Source organism: Candoia aspera, chromosome 1, assembly GCF_035149785.1.
Source record: "Candoia aspera isolate rCanAsp1 chromosome 1, rCanAsp1.hap2, whole genome shotgun sequence".
NCBI lineage: Eukaryota > Metazoa > Chordata > Lepidosauria > Squamata > Boidae > Candoia > Candoia aspera.
Window position 1 is genome coordinate 48,816,353 of NC_086153.1, and position 18,057 is coordinate 48,834,409.

The 18,057-nt window shown below is 36.6% G+C and overlaps 1 protein-coding gene across 1 annotated transcript in view; it reads right to left on the bottom strand.

Moving 5' to 3' along the window:
- USH2A (usherin) overlaps positions 1–18,057 on the bottom strand; it is a 513,845-nt gene that overhangs the window by 51,928 nt on the left and 443,860 nt on the right. Inside the window, exon 60 of the mRNA XM_063288775.1 lies at positions 14,858–15,212. Coding sequence (XP_063144845.1) covers positions 14,858–15,212 — 355 coding nt within the window. The remainder of the gene's footprint in view (positions 1–14,857; positions 15,213–18,057) is intronic.

Genomic DNA, 18,057 nt, shown 5'->3' on the forward strand with positions numbered 1-18,057 from the left:
AGAATACAGGGAAACAGCTTGTATTTCAAAAGGAATTTGCTTAAGGATACTTCTGAGCTTGAAAGTACCAGGGTCATAGAAGCCAATTTCCTTGGCAACCCAAGGAATATTGAGAGTTTGCCATTAATGCTTTCTAAACAGAGGTATCAGGGTCATCAGATTCCCACTAAAACCGCTCCTTTCCCATCCCAGGAAAGCCACAATTATAAGGCACTGAGAGCACTTTGAGGTAGTAAGGCAGCTTTTCTTGTCAGTGAAGTGTATAACTGCTCTCATGTGAAACAAAGCTCAAAGGTATTTGTATTTTGGTTTTCACCCCTCTAAAGATATCTTAGTTGATTTGTGAAGTTTTGCTAATCAGTTAATTACATCACATCACATCACAATACATTAAATGTATTCATTTACTGGCGAAGCAACAGAGCAAAACAGAGAGGGAGAGGCTACTTTATTTTTTCAATGAGATGTTGCAATAGAAAAAGCATTTCCTCCTATATGAGGAAAAAGGAGCCAATCTACTTATTTATTAGCTGTATATCTCACCTTTCCTTTAGGAGCTTAAGGAAGCATATGCAGTAATGCTTCCTCCATTCTTCCCCTCCTCGGCCCACAATAACAACTTTGTGAGGTTGGTTGTGCTAAAAGAGAATTACTGGCTTAAAGTGACCACTGCGGTTCCAGTGGTGAGGGTGGACTTGAACATGGATCTTCTAGGTCCTAGTCCAACCCTGCAACCACTACTTAAAGTTGGTTCTCTCTAGGATGAGTAAAACTAATCTGGCAGATCTGCCATCCTATTTATTAATGTCTTTCCTCTTCTCTTCTGTAAAGTATGCCCCTTTTAAGCTAATAGTTCCATCTGCATTCCTTACATTCACAATTTACTCTTTTTTAGGAGGACAATTCTATTCATGTCTGCTTCAAAGTAATTCTGTTTAATGGGAAGTAATAATATTTATGTCATGCATTCTATGATATAAAAGTTCAATAATATCCTCTGATCACATTTAGAATTTAGTTATAAATTGTAATCTCATACAGGTAAATTCCAGATGGATTATCTATGCTACTGAAGAAGAAATATCCTTTGCTCTGCTTGAACATTTCTTATTTATTTTTCATTAATGATGCTGTTATTCTGACTTTTCTCAGAATGGGTAGCAAAAAGAACAACTTTATTTGCCTTTCACTACATAGACAAAGATAATACAGGCTTCAGGTTCCAAAGGCAATAGACATTATATCAGAAAAGATAAGTCATGGCATTATTACAAAACAATGCAGTGATAATAATAATTCCCATCAAAGAAATTTGATATTCACAAAGTAATTATATCCCAGAAGATTAATAGGAAAGAATTTGGAAAGGTGCCTTGAGGGTTCTGGGGTGCATTTGGAACTCTTGCACCAGTAGCTCTATTTACTGCATGAGAAGATGCAAGGACTTGTTTGCAAAGGATGCTCCCAATAGCCAGGTGCTTCTATCAACAATATGAGTCAAAAACATCTTGATTGTTCTCCCAGCCCTGGGATAGGGTGCTTGAGTTTAGTTTTGTCTGGCTAAAAATAGGGTGCTTGTTCTTTTGGTTGGCCATGTTCGTATGCATGTATGATTGCATGCATGTATGTATGCATTGTTATTTTTCTTTTACTTGGAAGCTGCCAGAGGAGTTGGGTGGCTGTGAAAATGCATTAAATTAAAAAACAAATGAAAAGGTCCTGTGGTTGGGAGAGTTGCAACCAGGCAGATCGGGCAGGCCACTAAGTAGCATTAGATTATAGTATGTCTATGCTGCTTAGCTTTCTCCCTTAACTTTTTTTTCTTTCACAACCCCTTTTCTCTAAGTCCCATATAGAGTGGTGAAGTTTTAGCTCTGTCTGTAATGCTGTGTAGCAGCAGGAAGGAAAACTAGGGTGGGGAGGACGAATTGGACTGCCGTACACAGTATGTCAGTGGAACTGGACAAGAATCAGTTCGCAGAGTAACAGTGGCCCTGTTGCTGAAGTAGCTTAAACTGCTGCTGTGGGCAACCTACTGTCTGAGTCTCCTTTTTCAGGTTCTCAGACCCATGAGATGAGATGAGAAACATATGCAAAATATAACGTAAACCCTAAAACAGGCATCCCATAAATAAACCAAACATAAAAATCCTTCCCCACCTCAAAATTGTGGAATGTGTGTGGTTTGGCCCTTGGTTACTCTGCACAATTCCATCAGTCACTGCAGCTGTCATCTTCTTCCCCCCTGAAAATTATTGTGGGCCTTATATTTCTTCCTTCCTTGAAATAAACGAACAAGTGACTAATAACAGAACTAAGTATTTCTGGTACCTTGGGTTGACTTCAGTTCTCTACTTCATATATATCTTGAGAAGCTACATAACTTTGTGATCTAAATAGGCTTTAGTTCTACATTTCCATAAGCACTAAGGATACCCTACGATGGCATTTGTACTGGGTGTGTGCTTCATACAGACCTGACTAACAAAAACTTCTCACAGGCAGCAGAAGATGTAATAGACTCTAAGCATCTCTTCTGGCAATCTCATTTTCTATACGGACCTTCCTTTGTTATCTTCTAAATTAACTATGACTTACAAAATGTCACAAATTGGACACAACCCATAGTCCTTGAGATTAATCCTTGAGATGGATAGATATGTCCGTCCTTCCTTCCTTCCTTCCTTCCTTCCTTCCTTCCTTCCTTCCTTCCTTCTTTCCTTCTTTTATGCAATCCAGGATCATTATAAATGGGACCTCTCTATAGCTGCTCAGCCAAGATCCTACAGATGAAGCAATGTAGAATTATAAACAAGGAAAGGTAGAGGCAAAGTCTGGAACACATATGGTGACCTTTCCATATGGACCTTTGGACTGTTGCTTCCATATACATTTGCGTAATGAATGCTTTTGTCTGTTTGTTTTTTAAAAAAATCCATTGAGTAACATGGTGAGCAACAGTAACTATGGATTGGAGCAGATCCAAAAAATGAAAGAGCTCTTGACACTACAGAGTTTTTCAAGACACTCCACTTCCATACTTGTTCTTTTGTATGCTAGGTTGCCTACCATTATGTTTATGTAATTCTGACAGTGTTCTTAATGACACACTAACAGATTGTAAAACACGCTGCTGGCATTTACTTGTTTTTTATATTTTTAAAACAATGTCCTTCATGTAACAGTAGTTAAGCGCGGCAGAAGGACATCATTAGAGCCATGGTTAAACTGTAATTTACACCATTAGGAAGGCAGGAGCAATTTTTATTGCCTGGCAATTTTCTTGCTGAAATATTTGGACCATATGGCTCAATTTGTGTAATAACCTTAATTTCAGCACCCTTCAGGTCTGCATTCATCTCCTACGGAATGGTAAAATGCGGTTTAGCAGAAAAGGCAACTGTCTATACTTAGAGAGTTGAGATTAATAACATGTCACGTCCTGTTTTTGGTGAAGGAATTCGAACAGCCGCCAGATGGTATCTCTGCAAATAACTGTCAGGGGTCTTGATCTAATCAATACAACGTATTAATACATCTCCCTTCACTCTTCCTCAAGGGGCTAGTGCTCAACATCTGGAAAGATTGGGGGGACCGCCAAATAGAAGGCTGATTCTTTTCAGAATCAAACTGAGCCCAATTAATTTTTCATGTATACTTGATAACTATTTCATAATGAGATATGTGTCTTGACGGATTTAGGGCTGGCAGTATGGGCTGCGTGGGTTTCCTATCCCCATTCAGTCCACTTACAGAAACCAACCCATTAATCAAGCTATCTGGCATAAAACTGAAATCTCAGCTCAGCAAGAGATCAATAACTATCCTTACACACACACACACACAGAAAAAGGGGGAGGGGGGAAAGGAGAAACACACCCAGCTGTTGTGGGCAGAGTTATCAGCCATGACTTTAGTAATTGTTCTAGCAAAAAACAAACCTCGCAAGCTGTAATTACTCAATAGGAACAATATACAGGAAAATGCATTACCTGGTTCCCATCAAAAACTAACTTTTAGGCTTTTAAATATATAATGTAATGTGACTTTTTAGAGACACAGGGCACCTGGCTGATGTTCAGTGAGATTATTTTAATTGCCATGACTAACTTTTATACAATCCAGCTGATTTAGACAGCCATTTTCACAACAGCTGTGACAATTGCCAAATAGAAGATGACGCCCATAGCAAATAGCTAGACAGGAAGAGATCCATGCAAGGTTTTGATTTGCTTGGGGAGAAAATTGCTCCCCATAGCCAGGAAGTAGAGAAAAGGAGGTTGCTATGTAGGGCAAGACCACTGAAATAATAGCAATAATATAAAGAGTGAATGTGGTCAATAAGGGTACGATTTTCCAGTCCCAATGATTTAATGATTCCAGGATTCACATTCCATATTGTGCTGTACTAATCTGGTATTTTTCCAAATGTATCTAGGAGATAAGTTTAAAACACTATGAGAAGTACAGATGATAATGAAGATGTTTCCACCTTTTTGACTAGAGGGCAATTGTTGCAACCAGGCAGTCATGGCAAGGGAAGCCCTTGTGACAGTGATTCATGTCCTCATCACCTCATGCTTAGAGTTATTGCAATGTGCTTCACATGAGGCTGCCCCTGAAAATGACTTGAAAGTTGCAGTTGGTGCAGAATGCAGTGGCCCAGCTCTTAACAGGGAGGGGTATACTTAGTAGCATTGTAGTAGCAACTTCATTTGCTGCATTAGTTATCAATCCGTATTAGTTATTGTTCAGCTTGCCTTTTGTAAGGCTGTAAAAGGCTTAATTTAAAAAAATATATTTTTATTTTTTAATTTTAAAATGTAAAAACCACACTATTCCAATGAGTATGGATGGTGATTATGCCTTTGCCATTGATCAGTTTTTTGTGGGTCACACTTCCATTTTTTTGTTTACTGTTGCTGGTTTTACTTTCACTGATACTAAAAACAGTCCTGAGTCTTTTGAAGTAGGATGATGGACAAATGTCTGGATGGATGGATGGATGGATAGATAGATAAAATGGTAACCTGCCTTAAGATCCTTGGAATATTGGACAGGCTAAAAATATTTTAAATAAAATATAAACATTATAAATAAAAGCTTCAAAATGAAGTCCTGCTTTTTGGTAAAAAAGGCATAGTAGCAGACTTGAGGCAGTGCCCTCCAAAGTTTGGGAGCAACCGTCTTCTGGGTACCTGAAAAATATTCTTCAGCAAGTGCAGGTATCATTCCTGGTAACCAAGCTGGTTTATATTGAGATGGATGGTCCTTCATCTAGTTCTGAGCTGTTCAGGATTCTCAGGATTAAATTCAACATCTTCACCTGTGCCAAGAAAACAGCTGATAGCCAGTCTATGTTTTTCAACACAAGAATTATATTCCTCTGATATCATATACTAGTAAGAGCTTGGCTCCTATATTTTGCTCCAATTAAAACTTTGAGGTATTCCTGAAAAGTAGCTGCAGGTAGAGTATACATACTGCAGTAGTGAAGTCAGAAATTTGTTTTGCTTGGTAACTGACTTTGATGTTTAAGGTGACACAGCAGAGGACCCTTTTTCCTGTATGTATGTAACTAAAGCGTGAAGAATTATTGCCAAGTCCAGCAGGTTTAGGAATGGTGAAAGCTGGTATGCTAGGGATAATTGTGCAAATGCACTTTTGGCCACCACCTTACCCTGGGAACCCAGAAGGAGTTTGGGGTCAAGGAACATTCACTATCTGCAAGATATCTTTGATATACCTCTATCAATCAGATTAAGTGATGATAGAATCTTTTATACTGAAGCATCTCTGTTGAAAGATGTAACATAGCCATAGTCAAGAATTCTGTTTGATAACTGAATAACTTCTGTTTGTATTTAAAAGCTGAATTCAAATAATATGCATAATCTGGGAAGCATGTCTAAGGTGAGGCATTTCATATGATCAAATAAATAAATGTCTCTCTATTTAAGAACTTGGTCTCCCCACTGTTAGTCAAGTTAAAATACTTAAACAGTAATTTTAGCAATTTAAACATTGCAGTATTGTGGTAATATTTTTCTAGGCTTCAGGAGTGCACAGTTGTTTGGCCCAATCCAGTCTGGGAACACTGGAGAAGTTATCACCCATCAAGGTAATTACTTTCAAGTTGAAATAATTACTCCATCAATGTTAATGGTCTTTCAACTTCAATAAAGCACTCACCTGCCGATAATCACCGCTAACCTCTTGCTCTCATGCAATTCCCTCTCTATTTAGCAAGTTATATTGCAGCCGTTAGAGTGGTCACTTGTCCTGAACAGCTGCTGAATTTCACTTTGCTTGGCTGTGAACCATAAAAATATTAGTCATCTGTGTATGATTTCCTCATAACCCAGAAGCCCTTGCAGAGCGAAGGATACGATATTGTAACTTGAAGAGGGCATGTCTGGGGCAGCCATCTTGTTTCTGCTGGTGGCTATTTTCCCTGATAACAGCACAGCAATTCAATTAACATCTGTCCCCTTACTGCCACTTGCAGCTTTTGGTGTTTGTTAAGTGACACATGGCCTGAATTAGTGCTGTGCAGTTCTGAAGCAGAATATTTAATGTATTTTCAAAAACATTTCCATAACTTGGTTGTAAATTTGTAGCACAATATGCACAATCTAGTTTCCCATTTTTATTATCTCATTGGTAATAATACTGTTATATGTATCAACCATTATTTAAATTGCCATACAGATTTTACAAGATTATAAATAAGATGGTAATAAATTTGCATCTGTGCTTTCTATGTACATTTACTGAAAAGTAAGCATAATTAAATACAATGGGATTTACTTTTAAATAAATATATCAAAAGGTACTATTGCTCAGCTTACAAATCAAACTATCTACTTATTGGCTGCAGATAGATTATTTCATAATATGTGTTGATTGTGCAAGAGAAGTAGGGAGCAATTTGTATGAACTCATGAAATAATAGAACATGAATGAAATAATATTACATGAAGCAAGGGAAGAAAAGAAGGCAGGGGCCCACACCAACAAATGTAGAGAAAAGACTGGGAATCTCTCACTAAGTACTTCTTAGTGAAACTGTCCAATCGACAGTGAATTGGGACTGTACATAGATGACTGTACCTACCTGGTCACAGACACTTTATTCAATTTTTCTTGGAGAGGATCAGTTACACTAGTAATATGAATATGCAAGAAAACTGATGAAATTTAAGAGTTTTTGATTCACCAAGGAGAAGACTGGTTGAATAACCTGTTGCGTGGGCTGCACTCCAAATTACAGTATCTCTTCTACACAATGATGCTTACACAAAACTCTATTCTCTAAAGTTCAGCTGTATTTCATGATATTCCCTGGGTACACACTATATTAAAGCTGCTACTATTTTTATGCTAAATGTGTAGCTCTCTGCTGTAGATCAGCATATATTTGAAAGCAAAACACATAGGAATTGAGAGTAAACCATCTTCCCTTTAACCAAAGGCTTACATAATAGAGATATTATCATTTTACCCCAAATTTGGGTGCCGCAACAGGTACAGAATTTAACGTATTAAATGAAGGGGTGGGGTTGAAGAAAGAACCCACCCTTCACGGCTTGTTCTATATTTTTAAGTCTTGCAAATGCATAAGAAAGCAGAGAAGAACTTATATAAGCATTTATTGGTAATATCTAATTTTTTCACATTGGGATTTTTTTAATGAGTTACGATTTTCTATTCTTTTCCAGAATAGAAAGTGAGAAGACCAGTGAGATCTTATCTAAGCCCCTTTCATCAGAGAGAGGCATACAGTAAGGTTGACCTCTCTCTCTTTTATTTTTTTGTTCTATGCTATTTGAAAAAAATAAAACAAGATGTAATTTGCCTACAAGAGACAAATTAGAAAAAAGGACATAAAATATTTTATTTATAAAAATTTGGGTGAAGAATTTATTTCAGCAGGAACAAAAAAGAAAGAAAGAAATGGCATTGTTTTGTATATAAACCCCCAACTAAAACCAGAACTTGTATTGACTGATGAGCATGGAAGATTTGTTGGGGTGGAAGTTAATTTGCATGGGGATAAGAAATAAAAATGAACTATGTAAAGCAAATAACTCCAAGTTTGCAAACAAACCAGGGAAATGGCTGGCATATAAATTATGAAATGAAAAAGAAAAGCAAATGATACTGAAATTACAAGAGGGAGATTTATTTTATTTTTCTATCCCACCTTTATTATTTTTATAAATAACTCAAGGTGGCAAACGTACCTAATACTCCTTCCTCCTCCTATTTTCCCCACAACCACAATCCTGCGAGGTGGGTTGGGCTGAAAGAGAGTGACTGGCCCAAGGTCACCCAGCCGGCTTTCATGCCTAAGGTGGGTCTAGAACTCTCAGTCTCCTCGTTTCTAGCCCGTTGCCTTAACCACTAGACCAAACTGGCTCTGCAAAAAAGCGTTTCATCAATCTTATTCCAATCTGTAGGGCAAGAAATTTCTCTGGAGAAAACAGATGAATACCTAAAGAAATAAAATTTACCAATTATTACGGAGGTACAGAAACAAATTATGAATGGACATAACAATAAGGGAAGTTTGTGAAGCTATAGAAAAGATTAAAACAGGAAAGGTGACTGGACCATACAGGTTACCAGGTTCCTATTATAAATGTTTTGAGGATGAACTTTTACAACCTTTGCAAAAGATGATGAATTTTATTTTACATGGAGGAAAGATGCCAGAGAGCTAGAAACAGGCCAATATAGCATTAATGTCTAAAGAGGGACAAGATTTGACTTTAATAAGAAACTACAGGCTGATATCATTATTGAATAATGACTACAAGTTGTTTACAATGATTTTGGCTGTTAGACTGAAAATAATTTTGCAAGAATTTATTCATGAGGATCAATGTGGGTTTTTAACTAAAAGATAATTAGAAGACAATATTAGAAATTTGTTGGACATTTTGGAATATTTGGAGCCACATTGATTTTCTTAGATACAGAGAAGGCCTTTGACAATTTGAACTGGCTTTCTTGTTCAAAGTTTTGGAAGATATGAACTTTGGAGAGAACTTTACAAAATGGGTAAGATTGATTTATATTTCACAGAAAGACCAAATAATAGTTAATGGAGATCTAACAAAGCCTTGTGAGATACAAAAAGGAACAAGACAGGGATCCCCACTGTCTCCTCTCTTGCTTATTTTAGTCCTTGAAATATTGAATAGTGATATAAGACAAGATGAGAGGATTGTGGGAGTAAAGGTTAAAAAAGAAGCATATAAGTGAAGGGCTTTTGCAGATGACTTGGTGTTGGTTCTGGAAGACCCTTTAAAGGGAATTGAAACATCAATGGGAAAACTAAAAGAATTTGGTACATTAGCAGGTTTTAAGATTAACAAACAGAAGACAAAGATCTTAACACAAACCATGAACATAGAGGATCAAACAGAATTGATGAATAAACCAGGTTTTAAGATTGAGAAGAAAGTAAAATATTTGGGTATCACGATGACAAATATGAATTGTATGTTATTTCAAAGTAACTACAGTATATTAACACATGGAATGAAGTTAAAAAAGACATATTAAGATTGGAGAAACTACAACTGTCATTGCTGGGTAGAATTTCTGTGATAAATATGAATGGCTTGCCTAGAATGATCTTTCTGTTTCAGACAATACCTGTTTTGACAGCTGATGCACCATTTAAACAGTGACAAGAGGATATATTTAAGTGGGTTTCACACCAGAGGCCTCCTAGTGGTCAGTAGCTAATATACCTGTAGCAGTACAGGTTCTGTCAGCAATTTTATGGAAAATTCTACAGAACAATAATTTAACTATGAAATGTAATAATATTGAGGCCTTTGTGGAATTGAACAAATATGAGCCATTGTTATATATAGGCTTGGTTTAAAGTAGTTAGAGCTTAAATCAAATCATCTCAAAAATACAGAGTAAATTTGAAATTTTTGAAAGATGGCAAAACAGGATATAATCAGCAATATCTCTTATAGGTAACCTTCTGGTGCCTATGGACCACACTTCACCTTTGGCAAGGATCACAGGCAGTGAACAAAATGAGTGGAACTGAATTATACACATAGAAAGGACTATAATTTTCTCTTATTGAGAAAGGCTGGTGGGGAGGGGTATCCTTTGTTTTTAAAAAAAAAAAACTTGTTCTAAGCCTATTTCACAGTTTAAATCACTTTTAAATGTATTTCCTGCCTCAAAATGCCAGAAAATGGCACAGCTTGAAGTTCAGTAGCAGAATTTGAGAGGGTTCTCAAGTTGCAAAAATATTCAGGAACCATAGGTTAACCATCAATCCTCATAGGGTATGGTTGGAAATGCTGCTGTGGTCATAATTCAGTGTCAACCTTACATTACCTTAATGTCTTCTTGGACAAAATATCCAAAGCACTTTAGGAAAGTTTTGAGCACGTTGATATTAGTAACATTTCTCAGATGATTTTCATATATTTCTATTCATGAGTTTTTATAACAGCTAATAAAATGATCAAGATTTGGGTCATGATCCTAGCAAAGAAATGTATATATGTAGTAGAACTGTCTTTTTACATATCTCTATTCACTTAAGGGGATCGAAGCTGCTGAACACTGACCCTGAACTTTAGCTCTACAAATGTATGCTAGTTTCTTTCCCTTTCAACTCTAGGAGAGACAGAATCTGCAGGAGAAAGGGTATTTGTATCCTATTGTGCACAATTGCCTGTGGAGATAAGAGGATATAGGATCCTGTTAATATTTATAATTCTTATTTCCAATAAAGGAATGCATCCGATGTGCCCCACTCTACACTAGGTACAATAAAGAACTGCTTTAACATAACTGAAATCAAACATACATAGGGGGAAAATAGCCATGGAAAGGTCTTGTTCTGAAAATTATAGCAGAGTAATGCCCACTTGACATAAAATAATGGAAAATGAAGCAGTGTTATTTTAAATATAGTTGACCAATATGTGAGTATTTTTGACATCTTTTTCTAGTTAAGGTACTCCAGGGTAAGATTTCTCCAGTGCTAAGTAAATACTAATTTAAAGGAGGTTAAAGCAATTATGCTAAAGAAATGTATTCTGGCAACATTATTTTAACAGCCGTTTGGATGCGTATTATTATCCACAATAAAATCATCTTGGATATTTTCCTGTTGAGGTTGGTGGGCATCATATGGAAGCCAGTTCAATGAATGATTAGACCAGTGTCTCCCAACCTTAGCAACTTTAAGATGTGTGGACTTCAACCCCAGCCATTTTCTCATCCAGGTTGAGAAACACTGGATTAGATAGATGAATTATGGACTTCAACAACATTCCGAAGAATGCTTCAGAATGATTCCTAAACTAGAAGTTACACTTTTGTCAAGCCTACACTTCAATTAGCTTTTACAAAGAAAGTTTATACTGTTATAAGAGTATTGGATCATTTCTGAAATGTTAAGAGAAACAATAAAACTGACATAAATCCAAACTTGCAAGTTTATATTCTAAGTACATCCATTAGGAAGGAAGTTCCTTTGAGCCAGTTGAGGCTCATTATGAATGTGAGCGAAGAGAAATTGTTCACAAAATTATCATGGATTACAATATTGACATAATTTTGACATTTAGAACTTATACATGTAGGTATATTTTTTTTAAAAAAGTGAATGATCAGGGTCCAGTGTTTTTTAATCAGTGCTTTGAATTAAGATGCAGTGCGAAGCTAAGAGATAACTTTTGTCTGGGGGGGCAGGCCTTCTGTTTACTTCATCTTTAAACCCGAAGAATAGATTGTGGTCAGTATCTAGGATACTTTTTCTTTATTTACCTTTTAGCATATTGCCCATCCAGTGCACTTTTTATGCATTACTGTGTGCAGCTTTAATGTTATACCACTGTCCTCAGTATTGCCATTTGTCATTTGTAACCCCTATCAACCTATCCTATCACTCTGAATTGGTGTACTGGTGAATTGCCAAGGAATGTAAGTACAGCCATGGAGTCTATTAAGAGCAGGCAGGCATTTGTGGATGACGGGGTACCTCAAGATATGCCGATACTCTGAGGCCTATCATTTAGGACCAAGCCAAATCCACAAGTAAGCAATGAGGTAGACATAACCACCTCTTAATCATAAACATTTCTGAAGACAGGTTCTTTCCATCCCGTCAGTCAACAGTAATAACCGCAGCACAGGAACTGACGTCAATTACTGTATGCCTTGGATTCGCCTTCCCAATGACAGAAGAGGAGATTTGAAGAAGAACCAAGATACAGATTCCAAAGAAAAATCTACCCTTGTATAAGGAGCATCTGAAGTATTGGATCGAAAGGATGAGCACTGTAGCATAAGCAACCAGATCTGCTGTAACATTTGGTGGTATTTGGCTTGAGAGATCAAGCAGACTCTATTTTCATGCAGATAGTAAGATTGCATAAGGAATTGGTGAGCAAATAAAGTATTCTATGATTTATTGATTCACTAGAAATCAATGAGCCATCTCCACATCAACTCAAACAAAAGAAGTATATATGCAATACTTTTAAAAATATAAATTCAAACAATGGATTAAGGACTGGACAATGGAGCACAAGAACAGTTTAGAATTCAGGGCAATAGTAGACATTTTGTGGTCAATCATTATTTCTAATTTATCTCCTTCAGACCTATTTCCTTTCAAAGTGCAATGCAGATACATTCTTATAACGTTAGCATTTGGAATGAAAACTAATAAAAGGGTTAATAAATAAATGCTAAATTCTGCTAGAGTGTACCTGCCAGAAACAATGTTTACACATGGCAAAGTATATGTTGAGATGACTAGAACTAGAACATCTCACAAGTGCTTTGCCAAGGCCGCAATGGGGGGGGGGGGCAAGCGGGTGCCCCAGGTGCCACACTGGGGGGGGGGCAAAATGAGCACTGGGGGGGGGCACCAAAATGGGTGTGGAACCCATGTTTGCCCCAGGTGACACAGACCCTAGTTGCAGCCCTGGCCAAGCTATACAATTTTTTAAAAGGAGAAAATATGTATATACTTCAAATCCAGTCTTCTAAGACATTCATTTGGAAGACTAAGGAATGATTGAGAAAAAAGTAAAGATTGAGATACATTGAGAAGTCTCTTTATTGCTTAAAATAGTTAATGCATATACTATAATGCTCTGAAAATTGCTCTCCTTTTATACAATTCTGTAGTATCAAAAGTGCAGTCAGCTACATTAAGCACTTCCACTTACTACTAGTCAGAATCCTTGCCCAAGGTTCTCCTGTCGTTTATTTTATTCCCTACCACCCATCAATGTTCTGTTCCTTTCCTTCCTCACCAACGTAACACATAAAATGTAAGATCTGCCGATCTTGTCACAGGCTCCACTTCCGAAGTAATAATATCTATTCAACTCCAGATTACTGTATTTATTAAGCTTTGCAACTGATAGTATATGAGTACCATGTAAAAGCTCTTTCTTTTTGTAGTAGTTGATTTATTTCTGATTCTGAAGAGTTATGAGGCAAATCTCCCTAATTACCAAACATAAATCATTGATGTCAAGCTAATGTTAATTTTACTATCGTGCTTAAACCAGCATGCACTGTAAATGTGCATAGATAAAATTGTATTTCAGAGGCTGAAAAATATCTGATTTTGGTAGCATTGTGTTCATTCTAGACTTTCAAAGCGTAAGGCTCCAATCCAGAATTATGTTTAGTAGAGCTTACCTTTGAGTAAACATGCTTGTCCCTGGAATGGCCCATTGATAATGACAATGTTTAATTAACTTTCTTTTGGGTGCCTTACTATTTTTGCTCAATTAAAAAATAAATATATGAGAAAATCACATACTGCAAAGCAGAAGTTAGCCTCTAGCATCTATTTACAAATAGGTCAACATAGGAATTCTTATAAAACACAAATAGAGAGTTAATGCAGTTATGTTTCTGAAGTGTGTCTACCTGCTAATAAATAAGAAAAACTGGGAGGGTAGGAAGTAACCTGGGGAAGGAGTTGGCAAGTGGGGGTTGAATGGAAAGCAGCCTTACCAATTTGCCTTCAGGAGGATGGGTGTTTTGGGACAGACCACACCACCATAACAACAATTTTGCAAAAAGGCAAGTCCCCTTCTTCAAGCCATTTTATGAGGTATGCCTATTGACTCAGGAAATCACTCATGCCACAGCCATTATATCCTACGTTGTGCATATACCAGTTAGATGGACAATACTTGAACAGTTCAGAGCAATTGGCTAGATAAAAAAAAATCCCTGAACAAGGCAATGGTAAACCATATATGTATTGCTGCCAATATAACTGTATGGACATAGTCACTGGGAATCAAGTTCAACTTTTTTTTTCAAACCTTCCCTCTCAAAATGGAGAAGTCAGAAGTGGAGGACATTAAGGATGGGGATACTGCAAACCTTGCATTGGGCTGGGAAGTTTCAAACCTGTAGTCCAACACATCCGGTGTGCAACGAATTGGGAAATGTATGCTAGTAGCCAAGCAATACTATCTGATTAAGCTTATGAATAACAGCAAACCACAGAGGGAAACATCATCTTTACCGAACTGTTCTTCCATCTCTTGTGTACAGAAGGAATATTTCTTTTAAACTGGTGCCTACATCTGCTTGAGACAAAGGAATTGTTTCTGACTTCAGAATTATATTTTTTTCTCCTCATATGTGCATTCTATGATTTTTTGAAATTCACAAAGTTAAACAACTGAGATATTTTTAAATAGACAGGTCTATTGAAATACATGTACAAATCCTAACAGAGGACCAAAAGTTTACAAACTATTTCTGAATACTTAAAATGAATCAGAAGATGCTTCACACATTGATTGGTTAATCTAGCACTTACTGGAACTGTTAGTGCAGTAGTATCCTGAGTGTTAAATGTTGGGTCGTTCTGTCTCTCTTGATAGATAACATGAAACTGAGAAATAGCACCATTAGGAGAAGCAGGGCTGGTCCAATTTAGGAACACAGAATGAGCGCTGATTGCTTGTGCTGAGGGAGCTTTCATGCCTGATGGTAGAGCTTCTAGGGTCTGTGTTGAAGACCATGAACTATCCACAGAACCTTTGGAATTCTGAGCCTTGACACAGTATTCATACTCTGTGAATGGCTGAAGAGCATCTGTAGCATCAATAAATTCTAAAGTGCCTTCAGACCAGATGAACACAAGCATTTCCTCTTGAGTTTCCATGGGACGTCTGAAAGGCAGACAAAAAAGATTTGATGGTAATTGGCAAGTTCAGACAGGATCATTGGATACTGAGGTGCACACTTCAAAACTACTATGATCTAGTATAGTTTCCCCAACAAACTTTACTGTTGATCTTCAAGACTGCACAAAGTAAGTGCTCTTTATCTCCAGATCATTGGCCTATTTCTGAAAAGTCTCCTTTTCATTAAAAAAAATAAAAGAAAGAAATGATCATTACAGGGTCCTTTCTTGTTAGAGTAACATGGAAAATTTTTGAAATGTTATCAGAAGAGCTAAGTATTGATTATCTTGATGTTTTATTCACTAGTGTTATCTAGAGAGTTTAATATATGGGATACAAGTCTACAATGTGCACACTGAGATGCATATGTTAATATTCTGTCTGGGGTTTTTCTAAATTAAGAAGAAAAAATGCTGAATTCTTGTGTTCACAAAGGACTGGACTGGGTCATTGAATAGATATTTGAGACAAGAATCTCAAAGTTTGATCTAGTGTAAAAGTGAGTAATGATTGGATTCCAGGGTCTTGGGCTTTTGAAGGCATTTTTATTAAATTCAGTTCATTTACATGATGAGGACTAGAATAATGATTCAGAAAATGTAAGGAGAAAAACTTCAAAGAAAAAAATCCACACCAATATTTTTTCTGCTTGTCAGGGGGAGCTGATTCCATACATACATCTATCGAGCATATATTTTAACGCAAGAAGTCTTTTCATTTGATTATCAAAATCAGTCATTGAAGAAAAGTGAAAAATTCCATTTTAAGTACCACAAACCTTTTTAATACTAGTAGTTCTGTGTGCATGGCACGGCATCTCACTTAGCTAAAATAGCTATTTGCTGAATTCATAAATTAATGTTTAGCAATATGGAGAATCTGTGAGAAACAGCACTTCTCTGCACTGAAATATCAAACATGTCACCAACTGTGAGCTTTTCCACAAGCAAAAGCTGAACAATGTAGCCTGGTTAAAGTGTTTAGATCATATTACTGCTGAATATTTAATGAAAGAAACTTATGCTTAGGTAAATAGTTCCATCTGTAGTGCTAAAAAGAGGGCATATCTTGTATGAATAAACTGCGAACAGAAGTGCCTGAGCAACCTCTAATCATTGTAATAGGCTGAGTATTTAGAATTCAACTGCTCATTTAAGTTGAAGTTTTTCTCCTAATACAGTGAGCAATAGAAGGAGGAAAATGCCATTTTAAAGAAATGTCAGCTGCCTCTGAATCTGCCTATTATGCTTTGCTTGCCTTGCCACTTAATTCTAAGACAGTCAGATTCCCACTTTTTATCATGGCAAAGCTGTGTAGCCACTAACACAGCCACTATATTTGAAGTGTATATTCTGAAAATAGAAGGGCTGGTTTTTTAATTGAAAATGGAAGACGTCATTCTGTGAGCCAGTGTGTGTGAAGTTTAATTTGGTGGTTTCTGCCTGGCTATGGCTGTAGTTTTTTTCACGTGACAATTCCATGTACATTACAGAAGTCTCTCCCTTGGCCTCTGCATATTCAGTCAAAGGTCCGAAAAGAAGCTTGGTAAGTGTAATTGGTAAACTCAATGCACAGTGTGAGAACTCCTGGCTTTTTCAGAGTTTATGGAAAGAGCCTAACCATCAACAACCTGTATGTTCACTCACTTTACACATTCAGTTAAAATGGTAGACGTGTTAGGAATGGCTTACACTAACATATGGAGGAATCCTCTAGTTCAATTGGACAATGTTTCTAATAATCAGAGATCTCTCTTAATTCTTCACGTTATTCCTTACAGTCTGGGAAAACTCAAGAACTCCTTTCCCATCTGCTAACCATTCAGTGCCTGACCATTCCTTCCCTCTGTAGAGCATATCAGATAAATACTGCTAAAAGGAAAAAGCTCCTTCTAACCACCATGGGATGCTTTTAGTTAATAATTATTATATTTTAAGTTAATAATTATTATATTAACTTTATTTTATATTTATTCTGTAAGCAAGTCTATGTGTGTGCATAAGCTTGCATCACACAGGGAAATGTGCAATACGCACATAAATACACATAGATGTGCACAGGTTTATGACACAGATATAAATGAATAATAAATATTGCCATCACCCCCATAGTTTTGTTCCAATTAAGACTTTAGGCTTTTTGAAAAAGATTTGTGATGGGGAAGGAGAGAGAGATATCATGAAGGTTAACACAGAAGAAGCTGAAACCCTTGCAAATTTAGATCCTTCAGTTTTAATGAAAAGCTGCCTACTCACTTGCTGGTTAAATAAATTTAGTTTAGTGTATAAATGACAATAAGGCAGGGCAGCAAAAGATGAAAAAGAAATTACATAGCATAACATCCTCTAAAAATATTGAAGGCTTCTTGTTATAGCAGTCTAAGCCTATGTATGTAAAAAGAAAATGGTGTGCTTACATCCCATTTCTGTCCTTACATATTTCTGATTTTTTTCATAGCTATCTGAGAAAGATGTGATACTGTTGTTTTCTAAGCACATTTAAACTTCAGCTGAAATAATTGCCCAGTGATTCATGCCTATGCAGGTGAATATAACGATTGTATCTGAAGCCCCAATGCGCCATTTTCATTTCACTTTAAATAAAAAACAAAATGTATCTATGTCAGTCAGTGCCCTTCTGCTGTACTCTGAGGTATCAAACAGGCTACAATTATGATTGTGAAGTGATTGTGTCACATTGGAGGAAGGTTTATTGCTTTCGAGTCTGCTAGGCAGTAACACATTCTGTTTCATATTACTCTTTATATCATTGTTTGGCTGTGACTAGAATAATCAAATGCCATCAAATGCTGTCAAATTCAATTTACAGT